The 21,977-nt window shown below is 43.1% G+C and overlaps 1 protein-coding gene and 1 long non-coding RNA gene across 2 annotated transcripts in view; one reads left to right on the forward strand and one right to left on the reverse strand.

The window, feature by feature from the left end:
* Nucleotides 1-457: 457 nt before the first annotated feature.
* Nucleotides 458-2,267, reverse strand: LOC109291228. Its single transcript, XR_002095777.1, has 2 exons — nt 1,401-2,267; nt 458-869 (listed from the first exon to the last, which is right to left on the reverse strand). It is a non-coding gene; the product is annotated as an uncharacterized LOC109291228 (long non-coding RNA).
* A 3,672-nt stretch (nt 2,268-5,939) lies between these two features.
* LOC109291234 (proteasome activator complex subunit 4-like) overlaps nt 5,940-21,977 on the forward strand; it is a 108,821-nt gene continuing 92,783 nt past the window's right edge. Inside the window, exon 1 of the mRNA XM_019508152.1 lies at nt 5,940-6,232. Within this exon, the coding sequence (XP_019363697.1) occupies nt 6,036-6,232 (197 nt within the window). The 5' untranslated portion in view covers nt 5,940-6,035. The remainder of the gene's footprint in view (nt 6,233-21,977) is intronic.

Here is a 21,977-nt window from a genome sequence, read left to right on the forward strand (position 1 = left end):
AAAATGTTTTGTTTTGTAACCAAGGCATGGATTACAATCAGCAGCCTGTGGGCCAGATCCAGCCCATGACGGTGTCCTTCAGGGCCAGGGTTTGCAGAGATGGCATCCCTAGGGTCCTGAGGCTCACAGTTTATCTCAACTCATTCTTGTGGTGAACTCCACAGAACTGATGTCCCAACCCTACCTCATCACATAACATTTGTTCTTCAGCAAGGCTGTTGGCCGTGGCAATCTAGGCATAAGTAGTGAGGGGCGGGGGGCAGGAGGAAATGCAGGTGAGAGTTAGGTTGCAGGGAGTGCTTGGGTGTTAGCAAAGGCTGGTGGCCCCCAGTGGTGGACAGATGGCAAGCAGTCCCACTGGCCAGGTGGCAGCCCCCTGGTCTAGGTGTTATAGACTTGACTTACAGGTGGCCAGGGCAGCAACAATAAATGAGACCTTTGACCATTCCAGTCATATGGGACACACTGATTTATTGACAGATTAAACAAAACAAAGCAGCACAAAACATTACATGTGGGATGAATAGCCTTGCTCAGTGACATTGCTGGCCAGGTGCAGTCATCAGGCAAGGGGACTCCTGCATATGTGCACAGTGGTGTCTTCAGTTCCCGGTACCCAAGTCACTGTTCACAAAACTCTTCTTTTATACTTTTCAGTCCCTTCATTTGCTGTCATCCAATTAAATTCTACCTTTCCTTATTTAGATTCTAGCTGATTTCATGCTTACATCACTTGTTGATTCTTATTCATGTTCATCATATCTTTGTACTATTGCCTCATATCTTGCAGTTGTCTCTGTTTGTTTCCTCTTTTTTTCCTCTCTTGCCCCCATCCATATATCCATATACACAGTCAGCAAGTCAGCAAGCTTGTAGCAATAATATGAGAGTTATTTGTAGATCAAACAGGTGCATTCAAGAGTGTTACTCCTCTGCCAAAACAAAAATCTCCCCACTGTGGTTAGTCTAGACTTGGTGGCCAGCTTAGACCTCCATATGGTTCTTAACATGACTTCAACGTATGTCATTTCAGACATCGTATTAGTCTATGCATAAATGTTCATCAGGCTTAACTAGTCTTATCATTAATTCTATAGTTTTGTTGTTTGAAGGAGGTTACCAACAGTTAGTTAACTGTTCACTATGAAATAGGTCTACATGAAGTGGGTTTTACAAGTTAATTTTACTCTCCACATGGGGGCAGGTACAATAAATTCCTCATTGGGGCACTTAGTTAAACCACAAAATATCTGGAAGTTTGCCCATCATCGCTTCTCACATTTATTTCAACCTTGAAAGGACAGATTAGACATTGAACAAAAATCCACTATGGGGAAAAATAGTTGGTTAACATTGTTCACACTCTTACACCAAGTGACAAGTAAATGCTGTTGACAAACCTGGTGTTAGATGGCCTAAGGCAGCAAGCAGTTCAGTGAAGGAATGTATGAGCAGCATTCAGCATAATAGAAGCCATTGGTAAAATTTGAAATTTCTCATGAATGGAGGGACTGCATTTCCTTCACAGCTACACTTCACTTGGATTCATCAGTTCTTAAAACCTACAGCCAGAAACAACAGGTGGGAGCAGGCTTATTTAGGGTGCTCTCAGTTGATAGTCCTCCTACACATTAAGAGGGAAAAGAGCTATTGATGCAAACAGTGCAGATGGATCCCCAGCTCAGAAAGCTAGTCCGTTATTATATGACTCAGGAACCAAATGTGCTTTTACGCACCAACTGCAGCCAAGGCACGTTGCAAACTTGAAGAATGGATTCAGCTTTGACTCACTCAGTAAAATGCTTGTGTAGAAGTGTATCATCTTGCTGCTTTTAAGCAGCTGAATGTCAGAACGCTGGGGGGGAGGTTAAATGATTTCCTTTTTTAGAAAAGATGTTAAAAACAAGCATGTCTAATAGCAAATAAGTCAGTGTACATAAAATGCCTTGAACATGCAAAGTATATTATATGTACTTAGCAATTCTGACTATTTACCATAATAGTACTATTTCAAGAACTACTTCTTTCCATATAACAGGTTCTGAAAATAACAAGTACATATGAGAGTACCAGGAAGTCAAATTAATTTATAGCAGGATTTATACCAGGATCAGAATGTTTTGAGTATGGCACTGCTTTCCATGTTAATTTACAATGGATAAAATAATGTTTAAATAGACAGCAACATAGAGGGATGTAGTTTATTAGCAGCAGCAGAATACAGTTTTAAGATTAGTTTGAAAATACCTAACAAAAAGTAACCAAATTAGAGTCTGATTCTAAATACTGGCAATAAATTATATCTAGTTTTCAAATACTGTAATTTTTTAACACTTTACTGTGTTTAAATCTGCTTCTGGTGTATACCAATGTCATAATATACCAATATTTCAGAATGTGTGGTTTTATTATTAGGAAGACAGGAATAAAAAAAGGATTAAACATGACACACATGCCTAAAAAGGAGACATTTTAGTTTTCTTTTTTAATCTCAAATCATCCAAATAATGAATAATCTAAGTTTTCAACTAACTTAAACACTGGAGCCCACCTTTGAACTTCAGCATCTGCACCAGTTCTGAACATGATTTCTCTTTGTCAGCCACAATCCATTTGATGTGTGAGAAGACTTGGCTGAGGCACATATGTAATATGCTCATTAGTGAATAAAGGTTTTTGAGGTAGAGAAAAAAGTATTTTAAAGACACTGAGCAACAAGCAAGCTTGTCCTAAAGCTGCTTCAAATAATAGTCTAAAGAAACAAGGAATACATTTTAATTGTTTGCCTAAATACCAGTTCTGAAGCATGCCCCACCCCAGAATGTTTAGTCCCAAGAGATTAGGACTATGACTAATAATAACAAAGCACTCCTAAGCAAAAAAGCAAATCAATGGGTTTAACTTCAGTCTTTTTTGTTGTGTCATTGTTAAAAAGAGCATTCAATACAATCCCTAAATCATTAAATATGGACACACATCTTCTGATTATTCCCTTTTCTAGAAACCTGGAAAAGTAGCAGACCTTTTTAAAGAAATAGCTGGAAACCTTTTTGCCCCCAAATTGGTAAAAATAACTTCCCTCCCCACATCCCCCCCCAGCCTCATTATGCAAAACGAACAAGTAAGTTTTGTGGAAACTTTAAAAAAAAATCTGAGAGAGAATTAATATGAACAATTTCAGCTCAAATAGTTAAAGTTGGCAAACTTATAAATGACAGAAAACTGGAACTTATTTATAGAAAAAATAGGGAAAATTTAAATATAAACATTGCTATCTGAACCATCAATAGGTAAAGCACTGTATCAAGCTGTCTGATTTTTTTGGATGCTGAATGCTCTCAACTTCCATAAAGATGAATGTAAATGCTCATTTTTAGGCACTTGTGTGAAAATGTTAGTTTATGTACATAATTGTAGAAACCTTTGCTTTTCTAAAGATGATAGCACTAATGCCTTGTTTCCTCCAAAAGGAAGTAACAGTCCTTGCACTAATTTTTTTGGATCTTGCAAATCTGTTTTCCTCTTTGCTCGCATACGGTTAATGACTGTGGGATGTGAATAAATACAACTTTACAAGATAGAACCCATAGAGGGATTTGATGGGAATTCTTTCACAAGGAAAATTACACAGAAATCTCTGCTTACCGCAGCTGTAGCTTGCTTGCTTTTTCCTCAGGTTGTCTGTCATATTTCTTCCACTCTCTGTAACTCTATAATTGTAGGCTATTGTTTCAGCATTCAAAGCCAGCTGTTTTCCCCCTGTAAAGAGAAAGATCAGAAAAGTGAATTTGCCCTTGTCAGTAGCTTTAAATCTAATCAGTTTGCAGCTGTTGCTGGGTTACAGTGCAACTCTTGAAGGGAATTTCAATTAACAATTATATTTAGGGGACAGCTGGAGATAACAGCTATCAGTACTCTTGTCATATACCCAACATAGGCTTCCATCCTACACCCACTGAAGTCAATGAGAGGACTAGGCACCATCTGAAATTCACTTCACTGACTGAAGAAGTTAATATTTCAAATGACCATCAAATGGGCAGAGTATTTCTTGATCTGGAATCAGATCGACTACTCGGTTTTTCCTTGCAGGCTGATAAACAGGTGGTCCTCTTGCTCTGGCACTTCAGTCTCCCACTCTTGGATGTATTGATTCGCATACTTCCCCCAGTCTAGCTATAAAATCCACCCACTCGCAAGTGAAAAACAAAACAGGAAATCCAGGCAGACTATCCAATAGCTTGGTGGTTAAAGCAGTGGGATGTGAGAGGCCCCTGCTGCATGTCCCAGGAGTTCACTAACGGCAAGAACTCTGTGGACGTAAGCTCCCCCCTGCCCAATGAACTAGTGCCCTACTGACAAAGTAGGCCAGAAAATGCTTATTTTAAGAACCCCTCTTCCAGGACTCCCACTTGAGCCTGGGACCCAAATAGCTCCTGTGTCGATCAGCATTTATGTCCACTGATGATAACTCAGGCATCTGTGGGGTCAGGCTGCAGAAAAATAGGTACCTGGGGCATGCTTACAGGTTTTGGCTGCAGCTTGGTACTGGTTTTGAGAATATCAGCGGTACCTATCTGTTTAGGTACCTGCAGATCTAGGTACCTGAGGAGCTTGTCTTCAGCCCCCTGAGCAGGCTTGCTCAGCTTGTCCCACTTCAGACCCCAAGTCACCACAGAAATCTCTAGTTCTGTGCTGCCTACGTGAGCCTTTAGGACTACGGACATTGATCCCTTTCCTAACTGAATAAGCTGCTTCTTCGACAAAGCGGGTGAGTTGAGTCTGTCACAAAAATGATGCTGGTCAACTGATCCTGTCCCAAACCCAAGCCAAAAACCCATCTCCTAAGCACAGGTGATGCTAACCCACACCATTCACGGGAGAAGGGCTGGTCTCTAATCCAGGAAATTTTGCACTAGCTGTAGGCAGGACTTGCTTTTTCTTTGTTCTTAACAAAGGTTACAAGCCTTTTTGTGCTCTTGTTCAGGGAGACTGAATTAAAGTCTGCATCTGGCAGCAAACTCCCCTAAGGCTGTGAATAATCATCAGCAGGGAAACTCATGACTGGATTTTGGCCAAGCCAGCGAACAATGGAGGGGGAGAACGGGATGGGACAGGACTTTAGCCTGGTCAGTGAACAGCAGGCATGATGAATGGGAAGAAAACAAGGATTTTAGTCTGGTCAGCACACAGGGGAAGAACACCTTAAGAAACCAAAAAGGGGAGGGGGGGTACCTAAAAGAAAAAAAAAAAGCTGAAATGGGGGAATGCAAAAATCTATAACTCTTGGTTCAGACACGATACCTTGTATTAGACTGAGGAAGTGGCAAATATATTTATATCTTTTTCTGCAAGCTTTCGGGCTCTGGGAAAATGAAAGAGGAAGGGTGTTTGAGCCCGAAAGCTTGCAGAAAAAGATGATATTTTTGTTACCATTTCCTCGTTGGTCTAATAAAAGGTATCCTCTCAGAACCAAGAGTTCTAGAGTTCTGCATTTCTTTTAGTCTCCGACCAACACGGCTACCGAGTACATCCCTGAAATGGGGGTTCGGAGGACACTTAAAAAAATAAAAAAGCCAAAGGTAGAGAGGAAAATAAATCAATATTGAGGAGAAATGACCTAAAAAACCCGAAACAGGGCAAGAGAAGGTGGAGAGGCGCGCCCTGCTGAGGACGCGGGAGCTCATTAACACCGCCCACCCCCCAACCGCTGCCCGTTACTAGGGCCACGGACTATCGTCACGACCCGAGCGCGAGGACAAGGAAGGCAGACAGTTAACTCCGCCCCCTCCCCATAGCGGAGTCTGAGGGAGCGCAGGGCAGCGTGGCCCCGCCCCCTCAACCAAGCCTCCGTCATTGCCCCGCCCCCTCCCTCCCCTCGGGCAGGAAGTGACCTCCGCGCGTGGAGCGGAGCGGAGCGGAGCGGGGTGGGGGGTACGGCGCGCGCTCGGTTGCTTCGTCACCAGGCGCCGCTGCTGCGCGAGTCGGCGGGGCCGGGCGCGGCCATCGCAGCGGCGGTTGGGCGGCCGTTAGCCATGGCCGCGGGCGGGGAGGAGCGGCGCGGTACTGGGCCGCAGAAGGAGGTGGCGTACAACCGCCTGCTGCCCTACGGCTCCCGGCTGGAGGCCGAGGCCGCCTGCCTGCTCGCATGCATCAAAGGCAACCTGGGCCGCGCCGTGCAGCTCCGCGAGCTCTGGCCTGGCGGCCTCTTCTGGACCCGCAAACTCGCTACGTGAGTCCTGGGGGCGGCTGGGTTACGGTGCGGGAGCCGCCGGCGGCTCTGTGCCTTTGGGTCCGGCTCGCTGCCCCGTGCCCGAGGCTGGGCCGCTTCAAGGAGCAACAGACCTCTTCTGCTTCCTGAGCCGGCTGCAGTGCCTGGGGCGAGTCGCAGATTTCCAGAAGTTCAGGGCTGGGAGGGACCTTGTGATATCATCGGGTCCAGTCCCCCTGCTCTGGGTTGGAAAGACTGCTGGGGCCAAATAACCCTGGCGAGGGGCCAAATAACCTCGGCGAGTCCCTTAAAATAAGGGGTTGGGAGGGTGTCCTGGAGGCTGCAGGGTGCTGAGGGTTCCAGGCGGGAGCTACTTGTCCTCCTGCAGTGGCTGGGATGGGGATGGGCCTGGAGGTTGAGTGCGCCTTTGCTCCAGATACGTTCAGGGATGTATTTAGTAACAGTGTAGGTCTGAGACTAAAAGAAATGTGAAACTTTACAACTCTTGGTTCACGGATGATAGCTTTTATTAGATCAACTAGGAAATGTTTCTTAGTTCAGATCATCTCTTGGTTCAGAGGTGATACCTTTTATTAGACTAACTAAGAAATCTTTCTTGGCTCATCTAATAAAAGGTATCACCTCTGAACCAAGAGTTTGAGACTTCTGCACTTCTTTTCCAGGCGGTGGTTGTTGGGGTAAAGGTGGCTTTCTGGTCAGCCTCCTGCAGCCCTGCCACTGAGTTGGAAACCAGTCACTTGTCTAGGGAACGGCATGTTGAAGTGCCCCCTCAGGATGTTTCGGGGTGGGGGGGGAGTTGGTGTAAGGACATAGGCAGACAAGGTTATTTGGGTAAGTGTGATATCTTCTGTTAAAAAAAAACCCCAACTGTATAGTTGGAAAACTTGCTCTTTGCAAGTTCTGCATGGTGGCTTAAGCTTCTTTTTGGCCCTGGAGAGAACAACAGCAGACTGCCTGAAGAAGGGTGTCTGTGCCTGAGAGCTTACAAATAATGTTTTTTTCCCCCAACTATTCAGTTGGTTTAATACAAGATTTTATATTTACCCAACTAACTTCGTTTCTCTCAGGATGGGAATCTTTCCAAGTGGGGATTCAGTCCAGGAAGATGCAGGATTTAAGTCTTGTAAAATAAGCCTTGAAAGATTGCATTTGTGCTGCACTGGTTCAGTACCAGAAGTCTTGGTGTAAACACAGTCATTGTTCAGTTGTGTTAACAAAATCCTAGCAGTGACAAAAAGAACAGGGCATCAAACATGGCCTTCACTAACCCACCCAGAGCACTCGTGCCAGCGTGGGTGATAGTGCTGGTGAGAACAGTTTCTAAAAATCCCTCCTGCTGGCAAAATCAGGAAGCGTTTTGATTCTGAGGACTGTGTCAAAGTGCAAGTGAAAATTTCCCTGGGTACTAATGATGCTCTGTCCGGCCCAGTCTTGTCGTATGATGCCATTTTTATAAAAATGGACTGCCACAACTATAGTCAGTGCACCACATCCCTGTGATTAAAAATTCTGTCTTTACTAAATACTGTGTATCCCTACAGTGGTGACATTTGGTACATATGCAGACTAATGAGCGTCACATTCCTGTCGAGCTCTGTGATGGCTTGTGTTTAATTGTCGTAAATGATAGATTGTGAAGCTGATCTTCACTTCCAGAATTTTAAAAAAAGGAAAAATAATATTTAAATATGCTTTTTGAACATTTAAGAATTTAATAAATATCTGGGTATTTAAAAATCTGCTTTTGTAAAAATAAATAAATAAATAAAAACCCAACAAAAAACAGTGCAAATGACCTTATGTTTACCAAGTAGCTTTCTTGGATAGAATTACAGTGCTAGTTGCAAAATGACTTGCAAGATTGCATTATGAGACTTTTGAACCTGATTGGACACGGTGATACTGTTTTTCCTGTAGACATCTGCTAACTCATACTGTTTACAGTGATGCCTCTTGTTTTTTTAGTCTTGTGGCAAAAGTTCACATGCCAATATTTTCAAAACATATGTGGCAGTTGTCAGTGGCCAAGAGGAAGGGCAGCCTCTTATAGGTGGGGTGACTTGAGAAAGCAACAGTACACTTGTTAGCATTAAGCCTTTTGCAACTTCAGAGTGCGACTGTTTTATACACTAGCGGTTACTAAACTGCAGCTACTGCTGGTAGTTTAATCTGTAGGACAATACACATAGCTCATCCAGAATAGCTATTGTGCTACTTCTGTGAATCTCAAAAAGAACAAGCAGGTGTAATTAATGTGCTTTGCCACCAATTCTTTGAAGTTTGAATTCACTGTAGGTGTAGTGCAGCTTGCGCGATGTCCTTTATTTTGTCTGAAGACTTCCCTGTTGTAATATAATGCATTTCAGAGCCCGGAGTCCACTTTTTTCTGTTTGGTGTGGGGAGCAGAGGGAAACGAAACTTGGCGCTAGTTTCATATTCGCTTCTGTAGTTTCACTTTGCTTTTGACACTTCTGTTTCCTTAACTTGACTAGACAAAATAGTTTATGTATGAAAACACATCATATGGGTCTGAATATACTGAAATTTATTCTAAGATATGAAGATTTAAGTATTTTTGGCCTGAGTCAAGCTGATGTCAAGTGAAGTCTTTCATTTTATTGTCAGTACATTATACGGTCTGTGGTAATGGGTAAAAACTTCTTCGCATCTTGAATCGGGGTGGATTGATTTTTATATCAAGTCCATTTAAATAACTGATTTAAATCAGCAAGCCTAAAACTGGATTTAAATAATTGATTTTTATCAACTTTCCCATTGTATTTTTTTTAAAAGAAAGGTGTGTTTTCATTGGTTGACATAATAATTTAATAAATGTTGATTTCATTTACAACTAAATACAGTTTTTATAGTAGCTTTGTAAATATGCTTCCACACTGCTCCTTACTCTGCTCCACACTTTCATCTACACAAGAAAATGCCAACAAACCAAGACTCCTTCTCCCTGTGACTTAACCCACCACATCCTTCCCCATTTCTCCTCACTCCAAGAAAAAATACCCTCCCCACTAATAATCCATGGTTTCCGCTTTTATGACCCTCTGGCCTTGTGTGCTGCAGTATTTTAGTTTTCAGACAGGGATAGAGGATTTGAGAAGTTAATGTTTACATCTCTGTACACATGCAAAGGGACCAAGGGCCATTTGACTAAAGTACCCAGAACCATTCAGAAGCAAGGGGTTGGTAGTTACTGAGCAAGTGGTTGTTTTTCCATGAGCTGGAGAGTAAGCCTCCACTGTAGGTGCAGATGCTTAAATACTCATAATCTGAAATCTTGGGTACAGAGAATAAAACAGGTTTGATACCATCCATGTGGGCTCAGTGGATAATTCTGTTTAAGGAGTACACATGGTATCTGCTGAAGTCAGAGGCCAGGTTTCAACACTTGATATGACTTTGCAGATCCTTTGCATCCAGTAGTATCTGTCCTACATCCCTTGTAGGATCAAGCCCCCAGTACATGAAATACTGTGCTGTATTTTTAAAGCCTGACCTCAAAAGGGGGGTGTCCTGCATTTTTGTATAGAAGAAAATTGGCTTTTAATTCCAGGGTTTGAGACTCATTGACTCAATGTATTATTTAAATTCTTTTAGTGGATTATGTTCAGTTCATCTTAAAATGTAGTTTGACTTACTGTCACAGTTATTTTGCATGTTTCATTTTGGTGATGTAAATGTACTCTTGCACAGTGTGGAAAAGGAACGCTTTCTCCCATCAAGCGGACATTCATACAGTTATTTTTGTCCATGTGTCACTTAATGTGAGTTGTCCATTGAAGTCATGGGGCTATTTTTTACAAGTAAAATTCTTTGTATCATTTAGCAAAAAACTAAGATGTAAATTTTGAACCAGGTTCCATTATAAGCCCTAATTTTAGTATTCCCAGTTCCTTCCAGTTTTGGTTAGCAAATTCTCTTGTCCTGTGAAGTGCTGCATTTGTCCTGAAAGCAAGAGGGAAAACTTATAGAAAACATGTTTGTTTGTTTGTTTTAATTGACTGAGTTTGCTTAGATTTTATCTAGTTAAAAAGCTTCAGTTTCCCTTTTTTGTTAAATTTTCTTGAAAAGTTGTGCTTAACCAATATTCTTGAAATAGTGTCTATAGTGGACTAATGTATTATAGTTTATGATTTCTTACAGGATATGCAAGATCATTCCATACTTTCTTGCGTACATAGTGTGTCTTGGAATATGACTTCTACCTTCCCAAAAATCAAGGTACAATGAAGAGAGAAAGTTCTCTCCACGCCTTCCTCCCCAAGTTATAGCTGCATACAGCAGGGACAGCTAACTTTTCCTCTTTCCCCCCACTCCTCCCAAAGTGGCAGTGGAAATAGGGGGGTGAAAGTACCTTCCCACTTTCTAATCAGACTAGGCTGCAGCTTTTCTTTCCCCCTATACCCAGCTGAAGTCCAAATTAGAACTCTAATTCAAATTGCACAGTGGACATACACTGTGCAGAACTAATCTGAGGCATGTTTCCAACTGGTTGACAAAAAGAGAGGAAGGCGAGCAAGGTTTTGTTAGATTTCTGATGGACTCCAGAGGATATGAGTCAAAAGGGGTAGAATTTCAAGTTTACTCTGATATGCTATCTTAACTCAGTATATGTATGTGTGTGGTCTTTGTAACATTAACCTTCCTCTGAAAGGACAATAATTCAATATTTTCTGTTGTTCAGCACTTTTATTTTGGGTGTTTCAAGTATTCTGGAAGGACTTGAGCATAGGGTGGTGGTAAATGTGAACAACTTCAATTCCCCATATAGTTTGGTGCATGTGAATGGAGGCTTGGGAGGCTCCCAACAGCCTTGTAGGATTCTGAAGTGTTGTACCCATGCATTTCTTATTTATTTGGTCATATTTTTTTCTCTGATGGGAAAATGTTAGGTACTTTGAACACACTGAGTCTTGTTGCTCTTCCTTTTTAAGGATTGCTGAGGACACCCTGGGTAGACTCTATTTTATAATATTGTCTTGGTGACATTTGGGTCAGCTGAAGATGAATGATCTGATTCTGTCCCCTTCCCCAGGCTGCTTGCATAAAGAAATCTCTCTTTGAAGTGGTAAAAATAGAAGCCATTTGACATCTAGTTTTGTTTTCTTCATAGTGAGATGTCATGCTTTGGGAACTAAGGTAGGTTTGTGCTTGTTTCCCCTTTTACATTCTTACAGGAGCAATATTTAGTATAGTAGAACTGCTGTTACCTTTTCTGAAACTTGTTAATGGCTACATTTTTTTTAATTCCATGAGTGCTGGCAAAGACACCCAAGTTTTCTCCTGTATGACACTTCTTTTCTTTCTCCTGATACTAAGTTAATTGAACCTTACTGAGTTTTACTCCAAACAAATTCATGCATATTAGCATCCTCGCCAGTTGTGTTTTGGGCTTCTGCATTAATTTTATTTTCTTAAAATTTTTTGAATACTACATTTTGATGAAATAGGACTGCTATACCTGTTAGTTTGCCGCTAGTTATTTTGAGGTGCTTCCTACAAATTAATTGAAAAGTAGAGCATTATTAAGAACTACAGGCTGTGGGAAAGGAACTAAATAACTAATTACCATCACTTAAACCTCCCTTTCAGGATCTTCCTCTTCCACAGTTAATACTGAGTGCCCATTGGTGCTTCTGCTGCATAGGCTGGGAGCTGGTATAAGCTGTGGTCATATAACCTGCCTGGCATGATGCAGCAGCTGGAGCCACTAGCTTCCTGCGGGCTAGATCCCGTGACTTTGCAGGCTGGATACAATCAGTTGGTGGGCTGAATCCAGCTTGTAAGCTGTATTTTGCCCACCCCTGCTCTAGTTTCTGGTCTACAAAGTGTCTGGAGGAGTGGTCTCAATGGTAAAGGGTGCACTTGCCCCCTCAGGTACAGACCAGATGCAGGGGGAGGGGGTAGAGGGTGGAAAAAACAGGGCACAGCAAGGTGTAACATCTTTTCCCTCCTATTCTCAACTGGAACCAGTTAAATCCAGTTCAGTGGTTTTCACCTGGGGTGAACTTTTAGAAAGTTGTGGAGGGGTGCCACTACATTCTGAAAGTTATGAATGGGTGCCTTGAGGCTAAAAAGGTTGAGGACCACTGCTCTATTGAAAAGGACTAGGGGGAGGTGTTAAAGCAGCAATTCTTAGTTTCTCAACCAGGGTGCCATGGCATTTCTTTAAGGTCAGGTATACAAACATGGTTAGGTTTGCAAACACTTACATGCATCGTTCACAAGGTAAATCCAGAGATTTCAAATAAGAATCCATCTCTTCTGACCTGTTGTTCTTTTTCTGAGTTTTTTGCAATAGAAGACCTAGCTGTATTACTTTTCTGTAGTTAAAAAATGAATGAAATCCAAGAGCTGGCACTTTCCATGGCATGCCTTGAATCTGAAAATGTTGAGAAGCCCTGATTTAAAATCTTCCCTGATTACTACTAATTCTTGGTCTAGTCCAGCAACCGTTGCATATTTCTTCCCTGAAACAAACCTAGAAGAGGATGAGAAAGATGTAGCAAAGCAAGGTCAGAGGAATTTAGGTTTGCTTGTGATTAGTTAAAGTCCTTTTTTGGTTAGTTTACTAATTTATAAATATGAAGGTTTGGAGATTAAAACATTTTGACTTTCAGAAAGAAAACTGGAAAGAAAAGTATGGGAAAATGAGACATTAACAATTTGAGGAAGTGTTGTAAACCTAAAATGATATGGAGAACAGTTGTGAGGTACGCTTCTCTGGCATATCTCACCCAGGGCACTTAATGTTAAATGCAGTTCAAAATAAAAGCAGCACGTAAGTCTGCCAAAATCACAATAGCTGGACAATAACAAGGAAGGGAAGGTATGCTCTTGTGTATTTGTAGTAGTTTATGGCTGTGCTGCCTATAAAAAGCACCACTAGGTTTTGCTATAGCAAGTTCCCTTTTTTAGTAGGAAGCTCCTCTCTTTATTTTCCCTATCTAAATATGGAAGCAAGTAGGACAGTGTACTGGATTTTTTTGCTGTGTGAAACATTAAGCCTATTTTACAGAAATTAAATATGTAAGAGATAGGATCTGTGGCACTGACTGACTGCAGCCTGCCTTGCTGTCCTTCATGGAATATTTACTTGTGGTGCTGCATGTGTTCAGGCTCCTTTTTGGAATTCCATCTTCTGCATTAACCTCTGCTGTATGCAATGGAAGCTTCACACACAGTGGAAGTGGAGAGAGAGTTTCTTGTACTCTTTTAGAAGAGTACAAGTGTCTGCTAATGCATTCCCTCCCATCCTCTGTCACTGAGACCCTTAGTAGACATGAAAGTATAGTAAAAGTGCAATGGGGTGTGATGTGGGATACTGACAATTATGCTTCCTGTCCTGCGACATGCATGACAAGAGGGGCAATTGTGGGATTCTGCATCAGGTCCCACTTAAGACATGATTAATCTGTTAATTACATTTTAAGCATAATGTCTGTCAGGGGCCTTGGGCTCTAGCTTAGAGACTATGAATAAATTTAGTGCTTACTTCCACAGCTTATTACTTTCCACTTTCCATGGCCCTGACCCAGTGGAGAAGTGGGGGCATGTGGCCTCTCCTGGTTGTAGCCCAGGCTGGCTTGCCGTGCTGGGCCTTGGGTTTGGGGAATTTGGCAGAGAGGGGGGTAGTTTTATTAATAGCCACTGCTCCTCTGCTGCCAAACTTCCTTGCCTGTCGGGAGCCCTGGAGGCCTGATGGGATGACTTTACAGGCTGCATTTGGCGCACAGACTGGTGGTTGAGCACCCTTGGTCCAAGGGGTTTTGTCTAGAGGTGCACCAGTACATTGGTTTATATTGTATTGGCACTGATAAAAGGAAAATTCGGTGTTATCGGCTGTCAGCTTTTTTGGCCTGTGGCCAAAAAATGGCACACAGCCGGCATGGCAGCTTGGAGAGCAGTGTCTGGCTGGTAAGTCTGTTAGGGGGAAGGGGCAGATCGAGGCCCCCTCAGTTAGGGAGGGAGTGGGGCAGGGGCATGTGCTGCCCAGCTGGCAGGGCAGGATGTGGGACGGAGCTGCAAGAGGCTTATTTGGGGGGGTGCAGCTCCCAACGCTGCGTGCACCCCTGGGGCAGGCATAGGGGGCATGTCCCCCGGGTCTGTGCGTGGGGCTAGGGCAGGCTGCCGCTGGTGCTGGGGGCAGTGCTGGGCTCTTCCCAGTGGTGGGACTGGACTGGGGCTGTGCTCAGGGTGGGCAGCAGGGGTGGCAGCACTGGGACTGGGGCTACAGGTTGGGTCCCCCTGTAAACTCCCCTTCGAGGGCTGCCACCCACCTCTAACGCTGCCACCTACCCCTAGCACAGCCCCGGCCCAGTCCCCCTGCTGGGAAGAGCCCAACACCAACCCTGGCCCTAGTCTGCAGTGGCAGCTCGCCCTCACCCCACACAGATCCGGGAGGCACATGCCTCCCATGCCTGCCCTGGGGGTGTGTGCAGTGGTGGGAACCATGGTCCCTGGATGAGCTGCTTGTGGCTCTGTCCCATGTCCAGCCCTGGCTATGTAGCGCCGGCCCCAGCCCGCTTTCTCCCTTACCATGGGGGCCTTGATCTGCTCCCGCCGTGCCCCGCAGCAGACTTACCAGCCAGACACTGCTCTCCAAGCTGCTGGGCTGTATATAGGCAATCGGATCAGTATCGGCCAATGTGGCTCATTAATCGGCCATTGATAGTGGCCCAGAAAATCTTTATTGGTACATCCCTAGTTTTGTCTAATAGTGACAAAACTGGCTATTGTTGTTGTACTTGATACTAGTACTTGGTGAAGTTATGAGCATCAGAAGATGACATGAGCTCTATGAAACCTTTGGATAACCATCACAAAGTTTGAAAAATGCACTCAACATCTGATTTAAGAGCTAAAGTCTATGCATTGGGCTGTAATCCACCAGTATTTTAAGTCACTTGTTCTTCTGAAGCAGCAGGAGAATGGTATATAACTCCTGCTGTTTGGTTTTAGGTTTCGCCAGATGAATTTTGTGTTGCCGATTAACTAAAGTTGGACTATTTGATTTTTAAATGATACTGGACTATTTCTTGTGCACCTGATTATGTATCTGTCTCTCTGTAGACGTCATTTACTATATTAGTTGCACTTGAAGCATGTTTGGAATGTTTTATAAACATAAAGACTAGAGACTTGATCATTTTATTGGGGGGGGGGAAAAAAGATTTTTTTCGAGTCCCTGGATACCACTGCATCTATTAATCTTTTGAATATATAGGTTTCCCTTGCTTTGTGGGTTCTGTATGTACGAATTCGCTCTTATGCAGTGACCCTTTTTATACGAAAAATTTGTTATGAGAGGCAAATTTACTTTTAGGCGATTGGTCTGGTGGAAGCCCTCAATCAGCTGCTTTGTGCAGTGCATTGTGCAGGTGACGCATACCAAAATGTAGTCTCCTGTGTTGATCTGTGTTCCTCGCTCACTGTCTGCAACACATGTTTCTGTAGTTGCCATCCCCATTATGATAGTGCCCTGTGCTTGTGTGTCCTGCCTGCTGCTGATGAGTACCAAAATTGTCTTGTAGAAATGGGTCTGAGGGTTGGGTACAGTTGAGGTCTTGAAATATATCCCCATTTGTTACATTGTAAAGTAACAAATGCCAGTTTGAGTTATGCACCTTTTTCCAAGAACGCATGTACAGGAGACCCTCGCCATTTGTGGGGGATCCATTTTGGAGATCCTCATGAATGGCGAAATCTGTGAATACTGACGGGGCTACCCATCAGACCCCACAGCTGCCCCCTGCGAGCCTGGGGACTGACCATTGCTGCCTCCAGGGGAGAAGATGCTGCCCCTGTTCCTGGTGCTCCTCCTCCGCCCACTGAGCTCTGCTTTCTGCTCTACCCTCCCCAGCTCTGCCCTCCCCTGCCTCATGCAGTGCTCCATGCCTGGCTTAACTGCAGAGGCAGGAGCTCAGTGTAGTGCCAGAGGGAGCCACAGCGGCGCTCGCCCCAACTCGTGCATTTGGCATGGCGCACTGTGAATACTCAAATCCATGAATAGCAAGGGTTTCCTGTACAGCATAAAGCAAGGGAAATGTGTATTCTTTTTTATGACTATGAATTTATTTATGTGAAAGCTTAACGTTTGTGTAAATAAGTGGTAGGTGCCCACAGTCCAAAGAAATTTCCTTATTTATTACTGTTCAGTGGGCAAAAAGGATTTTAATCTGCTATTGGACAATTTCTTATAACTGATGTTACAAGAAAATATACTAACCCATATATTTTATGTAACCCACATCTTTTCCTCCAACACTAGTTGGGAAAATTGGGGTACTAATTATATGTGAGGAAAAGGGTTCCCCCACAGGTCTAGAGATTTGGGGGGTGGAGGGGTGCAGAGTGGTGGTAGCATCAATTAATGCAGCACGCCATATCGGGCCTCAGAAATCCCAGGCCTCTGGTATTTACCTGCTGAGATTTTTTTTTCTTCCCCCTCTCTTCTTGATGCTTTCCATACATAGGTTTTGTGTGGTACTTGGAGCCATGTTATATGTGAGAGTACTTGAACACAGTTGTACCCTTACATTTTTTAAAATCATTTCCTAAAACTGAGTAGTCTTCAAATTATTCCTCTAAGCACGTTTTGTGTTTCTTAAATTAACCTAAGACATTACCTGTGGCTAGGAGGTGCTGAGACAGGCCATTATATAGAAGGAGCTTAGGAAGGCTTAACTTCCTGCTTGAACAGTAATATATCTCCTTTCTGACCTTGAGTTCTTTAGGTGAGCTAGTCCTCTGGAATTGCTCTTCTTGTCCTCATGCAGTGTAGCATCCTTTCCTTTTAGGAGGGTATTGTGCCAGGCTTGGCATGCGCACACATACAGGGTGTTTTTTAAATGTCTGTAAAATGATGCAACTTTGTGTAGGGCTGTATAACTTCATTTGAAATGAGGCATACCAAGTGTGTTTGCATTAGTAAATGTTACTGCACTTAAATCAAAGTATGGTCATGCAAAGTTTATATGATTTAACTAAATTGCTTTTTTAAAGCATTTGAGACCACCTAAAGTGGTGTGTGTGTGTGCAAGACTACAGGAGAGATGAGTACATACTGCACCTTTTCTGGGGGGGGGAGAGAGAGTGATTAAGGGAGGCATTTTTGCCAAGGACTTAACTAGTAAAATGTTTTCTTAAGCGCATGTGCTTATAGGCTTGTTAGTGCCTGTAAGGAGAAATGCAAGGTGCCGCACCTAGGGAGGAAAAAAGTCCAGCACACCTACTGCCTACAAAATGACCCGCTCGGCAGCACAGAAGCAGAAAACGATCTCGGAGGCCTAGTGGACCCCAAGATGAACATGAGTCGTCAGTGTGACGAAGTCATCAGCAAAGCTAAGGGCACTTTATCATGCATCAGCAGATGCATGACAAACAGAACCAAGGAGGTGATACTTCCCCTCTATCAGGCTCTGGTCAGACTGCAGTTGAAATACTGCGTCCAGTTTTGGGTGCCACACTTCAAGAGGGATGTGGATAACCTGGAGAGGGTCCAGAGAAGGGCTACTTATATGGTTAAAGGCTTGCAGGCCAAGCCCTATGAGGAGAGACTAGGGCACCTGGACCTCTTCAGCCTCTGCAAGAGAAGGTTGAGAGGTGACCTTGTGGCTGCCTATAAATTCATCATGGGGGTGTAGAAGGGAATAGGTGAGGCTCTGTTCACCAAGATACCCCTGGGGGTTACAAGAAATAATGTCCATAAGTTAGCAGAGAGCAGATTCAGACTGGACATTAGGAGGAACTTCTTCACAGTTAGTGGCCAAAATCTGGAATGGGCTCCCAAGGGGGAGGTGGTGCTCTCCCCTATCCTGGGGGTATTCAAGAGGAGGTTGGATGGGCATCTGGCTGGGGTCATCTGAACCCAGTACTCTTTCCTGCCTATGCAGGGGGTCGGACTTGATCTACTGAGGTCCCTTCCGACCCTAACATCTACGAATCTATGCTAGCACCATGACCAAAAGAGACCTGGGGGTCATGACTGACCATAAGGTGAATATGAGCCACCAATGCGATACCGCAGCTGGCAAAACGAACAAAATTCTGGCTTGCATCTACTGATGCATCTCGAGCAAAACCCAGGATGTCATCTTCCTACTGTACTCAGCCTTGGAGAGGCTGCAGCTGGAGTACTGCATCCAATTCTGGGCTCCACCAGTTAGGAAGGACATGGAGAAGCTTGACAGTCCAGAGGAGAGCCACGTGCATGGTCAGAGGGCAAGAGAGCAGGCCTTGTGAAGAGAGGCTGTGAGCTACGGGACTCTTCAACCTGGAGAAGCACAGGCTCAGGGGTGGCTTGGTGGCAGCCTATAAGTGTATAATGGGTATGCATCAGGATCTGGGGGAACGCCTGTTCACCAGAGCACCCCAGGGGATGACAAGGTCCAATGGTCACAAACTCCTGCAAGACTGTTTTGGGCTGGACGCAAGGAAAAACTTCTTTACAGTCCAAGCCTCCAAGGTCTGGAACAGACTCCCCCCCCAGAGGTGGTGCAAGCACCTACTCTGGATGCTTTCAAGAAACATTTGGACATTTATCTTGCTGGAATCCTTTGACCCTAGCTGACTTCCTGCCCCTTGGGCAGGGGGCTGGACGCGGTGATCTAATGAGGTCTGTTCCAGCCCTAATATCTATGAAATCTATGAAGTTCACTTCAGGCCAAAGGCAAGTTTGTTAAAATTTGTGTGTAGCAAAGGTAAGATCTGTGAAATGAGACATACATAATACTACAGTAAAAGTAGTACAGTCCAGCTGATTGCTAACTAATGTTTTGAAAAGAGGATTGATCTAGTGCTGTCTCACCTAAATGGGCAAATAGTGCTTCAACTACAAAGCATATACGGGTTGAAAATTAAATCCATATAAAAACATGGCCTGCCTCTGTACATTATCTTTTGTTGGAGTCAGCAACTTGAATCATGGCTGGTGGAGCAGAAAAACCCACCACCCCAAAACAAAAGTTCAGGATGATGGTGAACCAGCCTGTTTCTTGACAGGTGACTAAAGCGTATTAATTAACCCACTGTAACATCTTACTAGAGTTGAGGGACGTGTTGTTTGTTTGGTTTTTTTATTGCAAGTTTGCTGCAGAGAAGAGTCCTAGATGGCATATAGGGCTGGTCTCTCTGCTACCTTGCAGCAGAAATTGTTTTGTTGCTAAGAACTGTACAGTGGGATAACTAATTTGTCAGTTTTCGTGCAGTAAAAACATACCTTGGCTTTGAAGAGAGAACCTTAGTACTTGGGTACTGTGCAAAAACTCATGAAAAATAGCTATTTTTATCCATTATAACATAGCTGCTGATGGGCATGGGGAAAAAAAACAAGAAGGGGCAGTGCAGTAGTTTGACACAGCTCTGCAGTGTCTGTATAGATCACACACTTCAGCAGGGCTTTTTGGCACTTTTATGTAAAGTTGATTCAATAGGCTATTAAATTAAAGTGCCAAAAAGCCCCATTGAAGCATTGGATCTGTACAGATGTTGGGCAAGCTGGGTCAAACTAATGGGATGCCTTTTCTGGGCATGAGCTGAGCTTGGTGAGGGGGCATGCTGAATTTAAAGTGTCTTTTTTTTGTGTGCGCATGTATAAGCAGTCTATAACATGTTTTTGCTTTGTTAAAATAAACTATTTGTAAAACATTGCATTCTTTTGTTTAAAAAAAATTTTTTTGACCTTGTATGAAAGATCCATAAAAATGAAAGGGCAAACTGGTTGGCTATACAAGGCTAATTATGAAAACCTGAATTCTACATCTGTATAAAGTACATTGAATAAACCTGCGTTAGACCTTCTTCCTGGTCTGTGTACTACACTTCTCCCAGCATCTTCCCAGAGTGACAGGCCAGAGCTGTTTTCTTATTTGCCAGCTCTGTAAGATGTAACAGCGCAATCCTGAAAATTCAGCTGTCTGCTTATGCAACCTTCAGATCCATCTCGGTTACTGCTATTCCTTCTTCCTGTAACTTCATAATTGCCTTCTAACTCCCTTACTGCTTGTAAAGTCACTGAAATAATTTCCATTCTCTCCCCCTCCAATCAGCAGCTCCATACTGGATATCTGAGACTATTTCCTGGTCTTTCTTTGCCCCCTCCTCTCCAAACTTCCCTTCCTGCCTTTCCCCACTTGCTCACCCTACATGCTACTTCTAATGCAAGAGAGAACATACATGAATGTATGAGAGAGAATCTCTATTTATACTCCTCAGCATCCATGATGCTTCCTTTTGTATTCTGTCATGCTTTGTTTTATATGTACTGATTCCATTTATGATTGCTTGTATAGATTGCTTACTACCCAGTACCCTGATTTTTCTGATTGAGGAAGTAGATAGTAGAGTCAACTCTGTAGGAGGTGGAGACCAGGAACTGGGGAAAGAACATGATATGCCTGACATGTTACGTAACTGCAAGGAAACTTTACTTACTGGTTCAGGGGTATAGGTTGTAGCTGTGTTGGTCCAAGGACACAGGCAGACAAGGTTCTTTGGGTAAATCTAATAACTGCAGGATGCTTCCTCAGCCTGATTAAAGAGGGTATTTATACCCGAAAGTTTGCAAAGAAGAATTTTTCCAACCGTTTGATTTGGTCTAATAAAAGATATCAGATTTACCCAAAGAACCATATCTACTTACTGTTTCAACCTTTTTGAGTAGAGAGTTTAAGAGAATTCTGCTCTTCTTGTGTCAGGGTGACCTTTTCATTAGAATAGTTTGCCATTCTCTGAGCCACTATTCCTGACCTCCCGTGAGAGGGGGTGTGCATATTCTAGAAGGCCATGGATGTTTTCTGCCTGACTCTCTAATAATAATTTCATTACAGCATTATATAAAATAGGAATGATGAAATGTTTAGAAATGAGGTAGCGTTCCCAGGGGTGGCCTCTGCATGTTTTTCCTAAGATGTGACCCTTTGTGGTATTGAATGTCAGAAGCACTCTGAAAAAAGCAGTGCCAATCAGGACAGCATGAACATTCTCATCTGACACTGAACATTTGGAGCAGAAATTATACAGCAGAGAAAATGAGCAATTTTAAAAAAGATGTTTTTAATTACTTGCTATTAAGTTTCATAGTTTCTAGGGTTGGAAGAGATCTGAGCAGATCATCTAGTCCGACCCCCTGCCATGTCAGGAAAGAGTACTGGGGTCAAATGACCCCAGCAAGGTGTTCATCTAACCATTTTCCATAAAATAAATCTATTTACAAATAATTCCTATGACCTTGCTGTAATCTACTAAAATAACAGTTGAGGTCAGGTAATACATGTTTGCTGCTGCAGTCTTGAGGAATGTCAAACCACTGAACTGGCAGACGTTAATCAGGAACCAGAGTTTGTTGAAGTGATTAAAAAAAGCTTCAGATAGTTGTTCTCTCTTCTCAAGACAAATTAAAATGAAAAAAAAGTCAGTTTCAGTTTGATAGCCAGCTTGCCCTAAGCATTAAACTCATATTCAGTTTAAAGAGAGAATTTGTTTGCTTTTTCCAATCTTTGAATAGAACCTAGTGTTGCAAGATCTGCTAGCTTAAATCTTGCTGGATGGAGTTTCAAGAAACAGTACGTTTCATTTGTTTAAGATGCAGATGCATTTTTTCTTGTGCATCCAACACATGTAACATAACTATAAAAACATCTTTTTATGAGGTGAAAACTATTTTCTACACTTTAATTATTCCAGTTTCCATCTAAAAGCATGATTTAAAATAATGAAATTGGTTAGAAAT

The sequence above is a fragment of the Gavialis gangeticus genome, unplaced genomic scaffold (genome assembly GCF_001723915.1).
Source record: "Gavialis gangeticus isolate Ggan-Ray unplaced genomic scaffold, GavGan_comp1, whole genome shotgun sequence".
Classification (NCBI taxonomy): Eukaryota; Metazoa; Chordata; order Crocodylia; family Gavialidae; genus Gavialis; species Gavialis gangeticus.